Here is a 14,858-nt window from a genome sequence, read left to right as displayed (position 1 = left end):
ACTCGAGTCCCCTGCATTGGCAGGTGGATCCCTAACCACTGCGCCACCAGGGAAGTCCCGCACGTGAATAATTCTAAATCTTTTCTTAACCTGTAAAATAATTTTTACCTTCCCAAATGAGGAAGACGATTAAAAGGCTGATAATCATGTCCAACCTTACCCTACAGTCACCCACTGGATTTTTAGTTACCATAGATAAACATCAACATCTGTCACCATACATAATACTTCTCAGTTGCAAATCTGATTCCTTCATCAAAGAAAAAATTTAATTTATTTAAAATATTTGTTCTTTCAACGGGATATTCTCTCGCCCTCTTGCATGCCTTCGAGGAGGAGGGTTATCTAAAAATGAGAGTTTCATTTTCTGGAATACCATACTTCCCTTTGTGCTCCTCAAATAATTTCCTTAGCTCGTCCATATAGGTCTGATGCAACTCCTCAATCTGCTCTGGGGTTGGGTGCAGGGTCTGACGAACAGGGATTGGGCGGCCAACTGCAAAAACAGAGAATACATCATACATAAGAAATCGAAACCACTCCACCACAAACTACCACCTCTAATGGACAGCCCTAGAAAGATCTCCCAATCAGAATCTGTCAGGCCTGCCAGCTCCCATCCCTTTTTCCTTTTACTGGCTGCCTGCCGTAGTCACACCATCTCTTTTGGTAGCAAATAAAGAGCTTTCCTTCTCAGCAGACGCTGGATTGTCAGGACGCTTGTGGTTTTGACTTTGAGTCAAATGAACTACTGTGCTGGCTGCAGCTGGGAGATAAGAGGACATTGCTGTGTGTGCACGTCAGCAGCTCGCTCCTCTGGTACAGCTGACAGCCAGACCACAGTGCTCTATTATCACTGCCTGGGAAATCTTAGCTCATGAGGCAGCAGCCCTCTATTCTGGCTCTGTTTAATGTCATCCTAAAAAAATGAAAAGAATATATATCTTCACTGCTAAGTATCTGTACCAGAAAACATACACAATCACAAGGATTCCACTGTCTGTAATGGTGGAAAACAAAACCAACCAAAAGTATTAATAGAAAAACACATTAAATAAACCACAGACCATTCATTCAGTGGAATCCTAGGCAGCAATTTTTTTAAAAACTAAATAATATTTTTGTAACTGTGTATGCTGACTTATTGTGGTGATCATTTTACAATATATACAAATATCAAATCAACACTTGAAGCTAACTGTTATATGCAATTATATCTCAATTTAAAAAATGAAATATATGTGTGTACACACACGGAGATGTCTAAAATGTTGTAGGTGGGGAAAAGTTGTAAAATAACATAGTATGATTCCATTTATTAAAAATGTCTCCATCTAGGTGCATCATAAGCTTTTAGTGCACTAAGCAAATCTACACGGATAGCCCTTACCTGGAGGGAGGGAGGGAGAGCTGGGGGAATTTACATTTTATCTGTATTGTATGAATTTTCTACAATGAGAAGGCATTGGTGTTATCTGTGTAATTAAAAATGAACTAATTTTTTAAAACCTAGCAATTTCTACATGTATTTTAAGGCATTTATATAATAAATAACTTTTATCTCACTTGTGTCAGATTTTGAGAGACTAGATATACGTGGCCCCACCTCCTGCTGCCCTCAGTCCTCTCTGCTACTCATTGCGACCTCTGCTGGCCTGATGCTGCTACCGACGCCAAGAGTTGAAAATGTACAGGATGTTCAATGAACGGCAAACTGCTTACTACATTTGATTAGCTTGGGCATGAGGTCAAATGGGGCTGTAGGTAACAGAATGGCACTCGCAGGGCCTCCTTTGCCCACCCAGAGTCTCCCCATGCTACCTCCAAGGTTCGATCCATGTTAGTAACAAAAGGTGATTAGTTAAGAAGGTACCAGAGAAAGAAGGAAGTGATAAATAACAGGAGAAGGAAGTGTGACAATAGTATGGGAGGTAAGGGAGCACAGAGAAGAGAATGTATACACACAAACACACACACATATGTTATAATATATTATATATTAAGAAGATATCTATCTATATCTATCTATATACAATGTTACACATAATCTATATATCCTATGTATAGATATATAATCTCCTTATCACAACATTAGTATTCTCAAATTGCTACGTTTTTAACCATATATAGCCTCAAGAAGCTCCTATACAGTTTTCCTTGAAAGCTTGGATGTCAAACATACATAGTAGACATCAGTCCTTTGTAATTTAACATAACTATCTCGCTGTCAGTGTGGTTGACTTTTTTTTGTTGTTGCCACACAGCTTGCAGGATCTCAGTTCCCCGACCAGGGATTGAACCCAGGCCCAAGGCAGTGAAAGCACTGAGTTCTAACCACAGAATGGCCAGGGAACTCTCATGTCATTTGTGGTTGAAATACAGACTAGGAGAGGCTGAAATGATGGGGTGGAATTGGGGGTTGGTGTTGCACAAGGAGCACCAGGCTAGACCAGATCCAGTGCTAGCTCACCAGCAGGTACACGGAGCTAGTAAGTAACTTCTTCTCTGGCCTTAAGCCTTCAAGCAACCTTGAAGCTTCCATCCAGCTCTGATCTTTGTTGTTGTCTGAGGAAAGAAACTGAGAAATTTACGTGCTCATTGAGAAATCTACCTGCAAATCTACTAGCAAATTTGTGGTGTTACAGAAATAGCTTCTGTTTTCTTAGTGAAATTATCCCAAGGAGAGAGGTTAAGTGCAACTATTCTGGGTGGGAAGGGGGATTTATAAAGAGATACAGTGGTCTAAGAAGATGAAGAGTGTTGTTCCCAGCCTACTTCAATTAGGGCTTGTGAATTCTGAATTATTGAGTCTCATTTCCTGAGATATCCTACAGTTAATTCCAATCCTGTTCTTTTCCTATTAATAGTTTTATTATATTTCAGATAGTTCTTCCAGAGAGCTCAAACACGCTCCTATAAATTGAATTTAGCATCATTAGATTTTTCCCTTTAAACTGTGAGACAAACACAGTCATACTTGTCTTTCTCTTATTTACCCACAAAGAAACTGAGATGCTGAAAGTTTCTAAACTATACATACACATACACAGAAACAAACTAAAACCAAAGGAAATGAAGATTTAAACCCAGCACTTCTGCCTCTCGTTACTAAACTAACCCAAAATTGGATTAGAGAGTAAGAACCTTTCTCAATTACTTTTTAGGGATACAGACAGAGGTAACAAAACAAAAACTTGCAAATCTGAGAAGGGTCCCCGGAGCCCTAGAAGACCAGAGTTCCCTCTCTCCACAAAAAGGAGATTTTTACTCTCAAGGAGAAGAAAGCTGTTTTCCACTGGGTTAGTTGCAGACTGCTGCCTGACTCCCTTTTTATAACACAAAGGAAAAACCAGCTGCATTAGGTTGCTCTGGAGGTAGAACTCCTTGCCCTGGAAAAATCAGCTAACATCTACTTGTGGCAGAGTCAGGAATCTTAGCTCTTGTTTATGTTTTGGTGCTTTTTATAGCTGGCACGCTCCTTTGTTCCCTTTTCAATTCCATCCAACAATTCAGGATTAGTTATGTCTTTATTGCCTTACACAGCAGGCTTGCTCTAACTCCTGTGATGCTGTGCTGTATTTACCTAGATGGAGAATAAGCAGCTTCACGAGCTATTGTATTTGCAGCTGGAGAAGAGCTTGGAGATGGGAGTTATTTTCTTCTCATTGAGGCAAAGAGTAGGTATTTCACAATAAGGAGTCTTTTTTCTATTTCTCTGTAATTGTGAACATTTTGCAGTTTTCTCTCTCTAATGGTCTCACATAGGAATTGCTCTTTCTTTAGATGCTACATAGCCATACACAAGAGAGAGACCAGGCAGAGAGCTGGGCAGAGTGGGATTTGGGAAGAGTCAAAACCTGGGTTCAAGTAAACCTCTGGCTTATGATGGAGTCTCAGAAGACGCCCAATGTAAGTATGTGTGTATATAAGTGTGTATACATATGCACACACACACACTCATGAACATTTACTGAGCACTTAATACATTGTACTGGGCACCATACTAATTCCTTTATTATTACCTCCTTTAATCCCTACTTTACAATTAAAATTTAAATTAGGTTCCCCTTCCTTCCTTTCTATTTCAGAAAATCCATTAGCCTGCTTTTTTTCCCATTAGGATAGAATAATGACTTGAAACAAAATGGACTACTTTTGTCCTCAAGTGGTTCCAAACCAGTTTTATTTAAATAAGGTACATTCCCTTCCCTAACTTTTTTATCAAAAAAAAAAAAAAATTCAAACCTATAGAAAAAAATAACACAATGAGCACTTGCATGCTCTTCCTCTAGACTCACCAGTTTTAAACATTTTGTGCACACACACACAATATGTATATGGATAGACACATGTATTATTATTTTTATTTTTGTAGAACCATTTGAGAGTAAGTTGTAGACATCATTGATTCGATCATGCTATCTGCCTTAAAACTGCTCATGCTATAAAGACGAAGTTGAAAACCTATTCCAGCTTAAAGTAGGCTAAAGAAAGTGAAAATTAAATGCAATGTATGATCCTGCTATGGGAAAAAAAACTGCCCCCCACCAAAACACATAGCTAAAAAGAATGTTATGGTGGCAACTGATGAAATTTGGGTATGGCATGCACACTAGTTAATAGCATTTAATCGATGTTCAATTTCCTGAATTGTACTGACATTATAAAAGAGAATAATCTTGTTCTTAAGAGATAGACATAAAAGTAATTAGGGACACATGGTCATGTTGTTTGCACTTAAACAGTTCAGCAATAACAACAGTAAAAGGTGTATTTATGATACCATCAGAGAGAGAGAAAAACCGTAGCAAAAATGTTAACCGGTGAGTCTAGGAGAAAGGCACACAGGAGTTCGTTTTACTACTCGTGAGACTTTTCTGAACATTTGAAATTTTTCAACATGACATTTTAAAACTTAAATCCAACACATACTAGGACACATGAAATTTCCTCCTTTAAACAGCACGTTTCCCCTGTATTACTTTCTTACCCAAACAACTTTCTGTCATACCACCTGTACTGGCTCTACGACTTGAACTTAATAGTAAATTCATCTTAAAACATTTTAATATGTACTTGTTCTATTTCTGAAAACTTAAGAATTATAAGCAGACAGGCCTAACTAAAGACTAGACTTTAAGAACTGTGTAAAGAGTCACAGTTCCTTGCAAGAATGTTGCTTTTGTTTGTTTGTTTCTGCATCACAGACCTCCAGGAGCGCAGGGATTTTGTCTTATTTGTTCTCTGCTCTATTCTCAGTGCCCACAGGGTAGGAGCTCAAGACACATTTGTGAATCAACAAATTAGTCTTTAGTTAGTTCCTTGCAACATTCTTGCAAGGAACTGGACCCTGTACACACGGTTCTTAAAGTCTAAACTCATTTCCTTTTTCTCTCCCAGTTGTCATGATGGATGTGACGTTGAAATCAGTTTCTCTCCATTATTATGTAATAAAATATAATCTACGTGAACACTTTATTGTACTTGGATAAACTGATAATAACCCGGAGAAAATATATAAATGACATACTATTTGTGACACATAAAGAAAATATATAGTAGCTTCTTTATAAATTATGTCCATTGAGAATGACCCTCAGGAAAGAGGAAAGAAGGTCTTGATGGAAGATGTAGAGAAACCTGATGGTTTAGCAAAGTCTGGTGTAAGAAATATGCAGAGACTGATGATGGCATCTTAGAATTAGCCAGAGCACATTTTTAAAGGGATTTTAACTAACGGGACATTAACAGACAAAAACCATTACAGTCCTAGCGAATCTTAGTGAATCTTGCTCACGCTACAATGAATGCTCTGGGGACTTCCCTGGTGGCACAGTGGTTAAGAATCCGCCTGCCAATGCAGGGGACACAGGTTCGAGCCCTGGTCCGGGAAGATCCCACATGCCGCGGAGCAACTAAGCCCGTGCGCCACAACTACTGAAGCCTGCGCTCTAGAGCCCACGCTCTGCAACAAGAGAAGCCACCGCAGTGAGAAGCCCGCACACTGCAATGAAGAGGGGCCCCCACTCGCCTAAACTAGAGGAAGCCCGGGCACAGCAACAAAGACCCAACGCAGCCAAAAATAAATAAATAAAATAAATAAATCTATTTTAAAAAAATGAATGCTCTGGTTGAAGTTGCTGATGAAGTGGGGTCTGAGAGTCATGGGGGAAAACTATTTACAGGATGGAGAATCAGAGCATCTCTGGACACCTGGGAGTGAGAGGATTATAGATGTAGTAATGACTTAGGGTGAATTCAACTAATATTTAATGAGTTCTTGTGATGCAAGGTGGAGTTAACAAACTCTTAATTAAGTAGAAGGGGGAGCAGAAGGACCCCAAAACAACTTGCCACTCTGGACGCTGCCTGAATTCTGCTTGGGGTGTGTTAGGGAGTCAGCAGAGAAACAGCTCTGGGTTTGAAGTGCACTGATTTAAAACAGAAATGAGCATAGCAACTTAGATCATGGTTTCAATATCATATTGTGTTTTATTCTCTGGCGCATGTGAATGATACATAACTTTTGCTTTTGTTTATGGAACTGTACATAACTTAGCCCTAACTTGGGTTTCTCCAAGGAAATAAAAGTCTTTAAATACACATTGTCTGAGGGTCTGGTTCACACAAACCAGGCTGCTCTCAGCCATCTGGCTCCCACCTGATCACCATAAGAGCATGCAGCTGAGTCTTTATGAAACATGCATATCCTTAGCTTGGTTTTTAAAAGGCTTCACATAATAGCAGGATTCTGAGGATGCTAGAGACTAGAATTGGTGTTTCTGATGTAATTGTTCGGGGGGTAAGTGGAAGGATGCACTGAAGCAATTTTCTTTTGTTCTGAGTCTTTAAGAGATGCATGCTTGGGCTTCCCTGGTGGCGCAGTGGTTGAGAGTCTGCCTGCCGATGCAGGGGACGCGGGTTCGTGCCCCGGTCCGGGAGGAGGCTGGGCCCGTGAGCCATAGCCGCTGAGCCTGCGCGCCCAGAGCCTGTGCTCCGCAACGGGAGAGGCCACAACAGTGAGAGGCCCGCGTACCGCAAAAAAAAAAAAAAAAAAAAAAAAAGAGATGCATGCTTGACAGGCATTAAGTAAAAATCAGAGCTATAAACACGGAAGGACCTAGAGATGATCATACTAAGTGAGGTGAGCCAGACAGAGACAGACAAATACCATACGATATCGCTTATATGTGGAATCTAAAAAAAAAAAAAAATACAGATGAACTTATTTACAAAACAGAAATAGACCCACAGACTTATGGTTACCAAAGGGCAAAGGACGGGGGGAGGGATAAATGAGGTGTTTGGGGTTAATGTCGTCATCATCATCCTCCCCCATTTTAATCCTCCCACACGTGCCATTTTTAAAGATAAAATCAGTCTATATTAGGATACATGTATCGAGTTGGGGAAAAAATGCTTTTGCCGTATGAACTGATGCCTATGTGAACTGAACATGATGAAGACATCTATTACACAGAAATGTCCACATATTACTAGACTCTGATGTAACGTGTTCAAAGAACTGCTATGTTGTAATCTGCTAGTACAGAGAAATAGATTCATCCTAGAGTATTAGAAATTCTATTTCTAAAATTGAATTCTATTTGTCGTTCAACAGCAATATTTTTAAAATAATTGATTCCCATTCAAATGGAAAACATAGTCATTTCGTAAAGAAAAGGCAGACTGTAACTGAAGCTCAAATAACACCTACAGGATTATTATTTTAGGAAGTTCTTACTCAAAGCTATCTCAGTAACAATAAACATAGCTCAGAGTAAGGTAATCCTTTTTACTCAGTTTAGCAAGCCTCGAGTCTTTGATGTACATACCAACAGTGTGGATGGGCTTCCTATAGGGCATTAGGCCAAAATTGTATTGAAAAATTCCTCTGGCGTGGAACAGTGGCAAAGCAAATCCCATGATCTTCTGTAGTTTCTCCTGCACAGCTCGAAGCCATGAGCCTTCGGGGTTGCTAACTTGTTTAAATAGTTCATTTTCACCAAAAGAAAACACCGGCACCAAATAAGCACTGCAAACAACAAGGAGGAAGAATAAGCATTTTCAATGAAAAGGATTTAAATATTTCATTTTGCCCAGCTGACTTTTACAACAGAGTCCTAACAATCCTTTAACGTTCCCAAGCCTCCCTATAGCGCTAAGTTCATGTTCCATACGTTGAAACTGACTTACACCTGAGGTCCTTTGGGGAGGTACCTCAGCAGTCTTAGTGGTTTGTGGAATTTTATTCTATAGAAAATCAAGGTTCCAGGAAGCTTCTTTGTCATCTGTGGTTTTGGCCATGGTTCATTTGTTCATTTGGCTGGGAATTTATACTGTGCATATAAAATTTTGTGTTTTTTGGTTTTCCTATTACAGACTAGTTGAATTGCTGGATGCCATGACATTGAGTTACCTTAGTGGGAAGGTTGTATTTCATTCCCCATAAACATCCACATCTGTTTTCATTGGGAAGCCGATTAGGAGCTCCGTCTTTAAGGGCCAGAAAAATTACTTCACTTCTTTGTGTTCATTTAATAATGTGTTAACTACCCTGACCCAGTTGCCTGAAATGAAAAGCCACTTACCCATGGGTCAAAGCAATTTTCACAAATCCCTTCCGCTGGCGGATGAACAGAGTGAACTTTCCAGGATGGGCATCCAGTGATTCCTCTGCACCCCCAAGCACAATGACTGAGATGTTTCCACCTCCTTCCTTGCTCAGCACGTGAGACACACTTCTCCTGGAAACTGAGACTGGCCCTTAGTGAATAAAACAAAAGGTGTTAACTAACTGCCCTTTTACACTCTTATCATAATAGTCTACGGCACCAGCAAATACTTCACAGAATTTCCTAGACTGCTTACATTTGGAGCAGTTTGCAGGTTTATAATTTTTTCATAGCTGACTCTTTGGTAATAGATTCCATTAATAAGATCTAACATTCTGGCAGGGGACAGGGTGAGGTCTTTAAAATGCCACTTGCTTATTACTAGGTCTATCACTTGTTCAGGTAGGTTGTGTACTGCTCATTTCTACAGATTCCACTCATATTGCATTATAAGTAAAAGGTGCCCCCTGGAGTTGTTCAGTGCACAACCCTGCACAGCTGTATGCGGTAATCTTGATCGTTATCCTGGCAGATCCTTGCTCAGAACCAAACAGCATAACCTCCAAGAGGTTGGCCTGGATCTTTTGAACACACAATGGTCTGTTTTCAGGTATTCTTTATGGATTCTTATTTCTCAGACATGGATGTATAATGTAAATGGGTTCAAAAAGTCAGACATCTGACAAATAACCTACATCAATTGCTAAATCTGTGCGAGATTCCCAAATGTCTAGTTTGACTTTGATAAACTGTTTATTTAAGACGAAAATTACATAATTGTTCAGCCTTTGTATCAGCCTTTCCCATGTAAACATAACTTTAAAGACTCCTTTTCAGATTTTAAATGGACTACGTACTCTTGGAGGAAAACACTATGAACTCTTGGAGGAAAACAATAACAATGAAAACACAAACAACTTGTGACCCATATTTCAGAGACAACCACTTTTTAATGTCTTATTGTTTCCTTCCATTCTTGATTTTATCCGTTTTCTTTTTTTTTTTTTTTTTTTTGCGGTACGCGGGCCTCTCACTGTTGTGGCCTCTCCTGTTGTGGAGCACAGGCTCCGGACGCGCAGGCCCAGCGGCCATGGCTCACGGGCCCAGCCGCTCCGCGGCATGTGGGATCTTCCCGGACCGGGGCACGAACCCGTGTCCCCTGCATCGGCAGGCAGACTCTCAACCACTGCGCCACCAGGGAAGCCCCGTTTTCTTTTTTTTAGTCATAAAAGAATGTGGGGCTTCCCTGGTGGCGCAGTGGTTAAGAATCCGCCTGCCAATGCAGGGAACACGGGTTCGAGCCCTGGTCCGGGAAGATCCCACATGCCATGGAGCAACTAAGCCTGTGTGCCACAACTACTGAGCCTGTGCTTTAGAGCTCAAGAGCCACAACTACTGAGCCTGCGTGCCACAACTACTGAAGCCCGCGCACCTAGAGCCCGTGCTCCGTACTAGAGAAGCCACTGCAATGAGAAGCCCACGCACCGCAACGAAGAGTAGCCCGCACTCGCCGCAGCTATAGGAAGCCCGTGCACAGCAACGAAGACCCAATGCAGCCAAAAATAAATAAATATTTTATTAAATAAATAAATAAAGGTCAGAGCCTTGAGAATGGGCTATCCTGTATGTAAAAAAAAAAAAAAAGGATGTGTTAGCTTTATCAGGACACGGCCCTTCGTCTCTTGAAGGAAATTACATGCTCATTTTACTGTGGGTTCCTATTACTGGGGGAGAATAAAATTAGGACAGGATTCTGAATGATCAGCGACTCTCTGAAGAGAAGAGGCAGAGGGGGGTAGGTTAGAGGGTAGAGAACCTGAGCCCAAATAGGTGTGAGCTTTCACTGAGTTCAAAGCCACGGCCATTCTGCTCTGCGTGCAGAGCTGGAGGCATTGCTTCCACTGGAAAGAGGGCCTCATGGATTTCCAGACACCTGGCAGTCCTCACTCGCCTCTGGGCACTTCTCAGTTTCCTCCTGAGGCTTCCCTTCTTCAGGCCATGCTTAAATGCTGCTATTTCTCAGGGCTGTTAGGGACTAAATGTTTACGTTCCTCCAAAATTCATATGTTGAAACCTAACCCCCAATAGGATGGTATTAGGAGGTGGGGCCTTTGGGAGGTAATTAGGTCATGAGAGTGGAGCCCCCAGGAAGGGGGTGAATGTTCTTATAGGAAAAGGGACAGAGCTAGCATGTTCTCTCTTTCTACCATGTGAAGATACAATGAGAAGATGGCCATCTGCAAGCCAGCAAGTGGGCCATCACCAGACACCAGATCTTCCCAGCCTTCAGACTGTGAGAAATAAATTTCTATTGTTCAAGCTACCCAGTCTATGGTATTCTCTTACAGCAGCTGAACTAAGACAGGCTCCTTTTCTGTCCCTGTTGTCTTTAACCTTATCTCTACATGTGGCACATGGATTCAAACCCCACTTATGTGTGCTGAGTTCTCCCAAATCCATCTCCTTAGAGTTTTACTCTAAGAAATTGTAAACCCAGCTGGTTTGGGAGGGGACATTCTATGTGGTCCTGCCCACCCAGAACCCTAGAGAAACAGTGATCTGCCTTCACTTACCACTACTCATCAGATATTCTCGGAAGAGCGGACACCGGAACCAAAATGGAAGCACGTGAAGATACGCAGTGAGGCCAGGAAACAGCTCCTTGAAGTTTGAATAATTTGTACAAAAGTTTCCAAAGGCTCCAGCAACAAGCACTCCATGGGGGTGAAACCCAAATATGTAGTTGTGACTTGGATTCAAATCCCAAGTTTTGATGAGCTACAGTGCATTTATATTGACAGAAAAAAATAAAATGTTCCCTGATTAGTTTCCAATAAGAAACAGAAGGACTCAGAATTAGTTCTGTGTTCAAGAGGAAATGAAGAACACGACTCATTTTCGTTTCCTGGGGTAGAGCTGTTTCCAAATTTTTAAACTGTTTCCTGAACCCAGAGCCCCTCATACACAGCCTTCTAACTTTTGTCAATTTAGGTTAGACTCCATTTAGTAACTTGGGCTGAATTGCAGGCTTTCTCCCTCTAAAAAGGGAAAACTTGAAAAATATGTGATAACACATTTGAATTTTTTTCCCAGCTTAAAACCATACCATATAAAACAATTCTACTCACATGAATTGGAAAATAGTCCTTAAAGTACCTCCAAATGGTCCAGCTTCTGACCCAGTCAGATCTCCTGCCTCCTTGCTCAGGGGTTTGCCAGTCAAAGTAAAGCCATGTCAAATAAGGGATGTAGAGGAACCAGTAGTTGTATATGATCAGGAACACAATGACTCCAAGGCACACCTGTGCTGTAAGAAAGGGGAAGACCTCAGGAATCAGGGTCAGTTAGCATCTACTCACTGTACTGTACAATCATTGGCCCAAGGTGGGGGGATCTAATATATACAAAGTGTGTTAACTGAACCTTGGTTCAAGTGAGGTGATGTAACAAGACAGCAATGGTACAGTATGACCTAACATTTCTTGGATGTTTAGTATATACCAAGTACTGTATTGTGGATTCCACCAAAATATTTTTAAATTTAATCCTCATATAGCCACAGCATCAATGAAGCAGCCCGAGCACTCCTAACATTCTTTTTATAAGAGGGAAGATAGCAGCTTAGGGAGGTTAAGTGAATTGCCCAAACTACACGGGGAAGTGGCTGACCTGTCTAAATTCAAGGTCCATTCTCAAAGCCCATGGCCCTACACCATCTCCCCGACGTGACACATGGAGGAACTGTCGCTGACAGGAGGAATGCAGAGGAATTCCTACAAGTGTTCACCTTGATTGAGCAGCTATTACACATGTGCCCATGAAGAGGGCACATTCCAATGACAAACTTCATTTCCCGGAAGTCTATTGCCAGAGATAGATATGGCACAGGAGGGACTCTACGCCTTAGCTCACCTACCACTTCTCTTGACATTTCATAACGACAGAGCAATCCTAATTGTTTGTGCACCTAATGCTGTAGCTTCAAATAGATGAAGCAGGAATTGATAAAACTTGACCTGGGCAGTAGGGACAAGAATATTTGCCTTAAAGTAATACATTAAGCTAAGCTAGACATTTTCTTTTTATGTCTGTGCTATGGTTATACTAAAAAATATTTATGAAAAGAAAAATATATCAATGGGGAGGAGCACAAAGACTTAAAGCCTGCGGCTTCCCCGGTGGCGCAGTGGTTGAGAGTCCGCCTGCCGATGCAGGGGACACGCGTTCGTGCCCCGGTCTGGGAAGATCCCACATGCCGCGGAGCGACTGGGCCCGTGAGCCATGGCCGCTGAGCCTGCGCGTCCGGAGCCTGCGCGTCCGGAACCTGCGCTCCGCAACGGGAGAGACAGCAACAGTGAGAGGCCCGCGTACCGCAAAAAAAAACTTAAAGCCTGGCACAGAGTAGGTGCTCAACAAATGCCAGCTATTACTGTTGGTTTAAGGAGTGCCATTACCTCTTTCTTCTTTATTATGTGCTACAGTCTCTAATCTAGAACTAACTTTGGTCTCCCAAGCTCCTATCCATTCTCAACTTTATTAAAAAGAGCTCTGTCCCCAAACAATCCATCATGGTATCTGACATGAGCACCTTTGATCTATTATTGTTTTATAGTTATAGATGTAGGTATAGATTTGGGGTTTTTTTGGCAAAAACAGAACACGTTTATATTTCTAGAAATATATAAATCAATAAATTTCCCAGTACAGATTTAACCCACATACTGAATTGAACCCATCAGAGGACTGACTTGCTCTCTCCAGGGTGGGTTAAAGGTTAAAAGTGTGTGAAAGGTTAAGGAAGCATGTGCCCTCCACCGTTCAGTGGGGTGTCTTCTTGCATTCTGGAAGTTTCCACGAGTCTAGAAGTGAGACCAAAAGAGTGTCCTCTGCCCTCATTCCTACCAAGATCACTCTATTTTGATTTACCTGCTTCCCTCTACCCAGGTCTGTGCGCTGACAATGTACCCCTGTTAATTAATTTTATTGTATTAAAATGTGCAAAACATTTACAAGAAACATAAATAGGTCTCATTATTCTCTACCCCAAGATGGATCAGGTGAGCTATGATGGAGCAAGGGAGGGAGGGCATAGGTACTGAGTAGTAACTGTCTCGCATGGGCAACCTTATTTACTCCTCCTTGGAACCCTCAAGGTACAGAGTTCTGTCCCCATTTTGCAGTTGTGGAAACTGAGGCTCAGGGAGTTTGAGTGTCTAAAGGACTTGAACCTGGATCTGCCTAATCCTTAAACCCAGGCACTTTTTTTTTTTTAGAAAACCAAACTATCCCCAGCTAATGGTCATAACACCATAAACATGTGTTTATTACAAGTACATAAGCAGGTTCATAAGCATAAAGAATCAGGCACATGAAAGGTTTTATTTTCTTTACTATAAAGGTGGAGGAGCTAAGAGCAAAAGCAGATTGACTTAGTTTCAATCACAGAGTGAGTCAAGAGTAGGTCCAGAAACAAAGTCCCCCAGCTACTAAGTCAACGGCCCACTCACCCAACCGCTTTCCTCTAGGTGAATACACACTGCATATCTCCAACATTCGTTATGTGTTTTGCATGTACAGTGGTTAGGACACGGATGGGAAACTGGACTCCTTATGTTGGAATGTGCCACCAACCAGCTTCCTGACCTGGGGGGAGGTCTTTTACTTCTTAAGCCTCGATTCCTTAACCTGTGAAATTGGGCTAATAACAGCACCACTCTCCAAGGACTGTTGGGGGAATGAACAGAGATGTTACACTGCCTGGCACAGAGCAAGCGCTTGACAAATGGGAGCCATTTTTATAATATCTGTGTTTACTAGGGTACATTTGGAGAATGCAAAAAGTAGAAGCAGACAAGGTAACTCATATTCCTGTCACCCAACAAAAACTACTGTTAAATTTTCCCGTCTTTTTTTTTCTCTGTCAAACAGGTTATGTTTTTTTAACACAGTTGCTCACACATTTTTTATTCTGTATTTGATCACTTACGATTATCTCATCTTAGCTGCTTGGTATTATACATTTGGCATTAAAACCTCTCCATAAGTGTTATTTTTAATGACTGCGCAACATTCCGTTGGTTGTCAGTACTAATTCAAATTCTTTTGTTTTTGAATATTTGGGCTTCTAACAACTTTTCTCTAATAACATAATCTTGCATAAAGATTCTATTTCATATCATAAACAGCACCAAAATAGTTTTTTAATCCCTTGATCCTAAATTGGATTGAAAGCAGAAAACACTA

The 14,858-nt window shown here is 41.2% G+C and overlaps 1 protein-coding gene across 1 annotated transcript in view; it reads right to left on the bottom strand.

Moving 5' to 3' along the window:
* Positions 1–247: 247 nt before the first annotated feature.
* Positions 248–14,858, bottom strand: part of MOGAT1 (monoacylglycerol O-acyltransferase 1) — a 28,919-nt gene continuing 14,308 nt past the window's right edge. The window contains exons 2-6 of the mRNA XM_082841687.1: positions 11,744–11,922; positions 11,189–11,393; positions 8,592–8,766; positions 7,836–8,035; positions 248–496 (exon numbers count right to left, since the gene is read on the bottom strand). Of these exons, the coding sequence (XP_082697813.1) occupies positions 342–496; positions 7,836–8,035; positions 8,592–8,766; positions 11,189–11,393; positions 11,744–11,922 (914 nt within the window). The 3' untranslated portion in view covers positions 248–341. The remainder of the gene's footprint in view (positions 497–7,835; positions 8,036–8,591; positions 8,767–11,188; positions 11,394–11,743; positions 11,923–14,858) is intronic.

This window comes from Leucopleurus acutus (genome assembly GCF_964270905.1).
Source record: "Leucopleurus acutus genome assembly, chromosome: 6".
NCBI lineage: Eukaryota > Metazoa > Chordata > Mammalia > Artiodactyla > Delphinidae > Leucopleurus > Leucopleurus acutus.
This window is presented reverse-complemented; position numbering and strand designations above follow the sequence as displayed.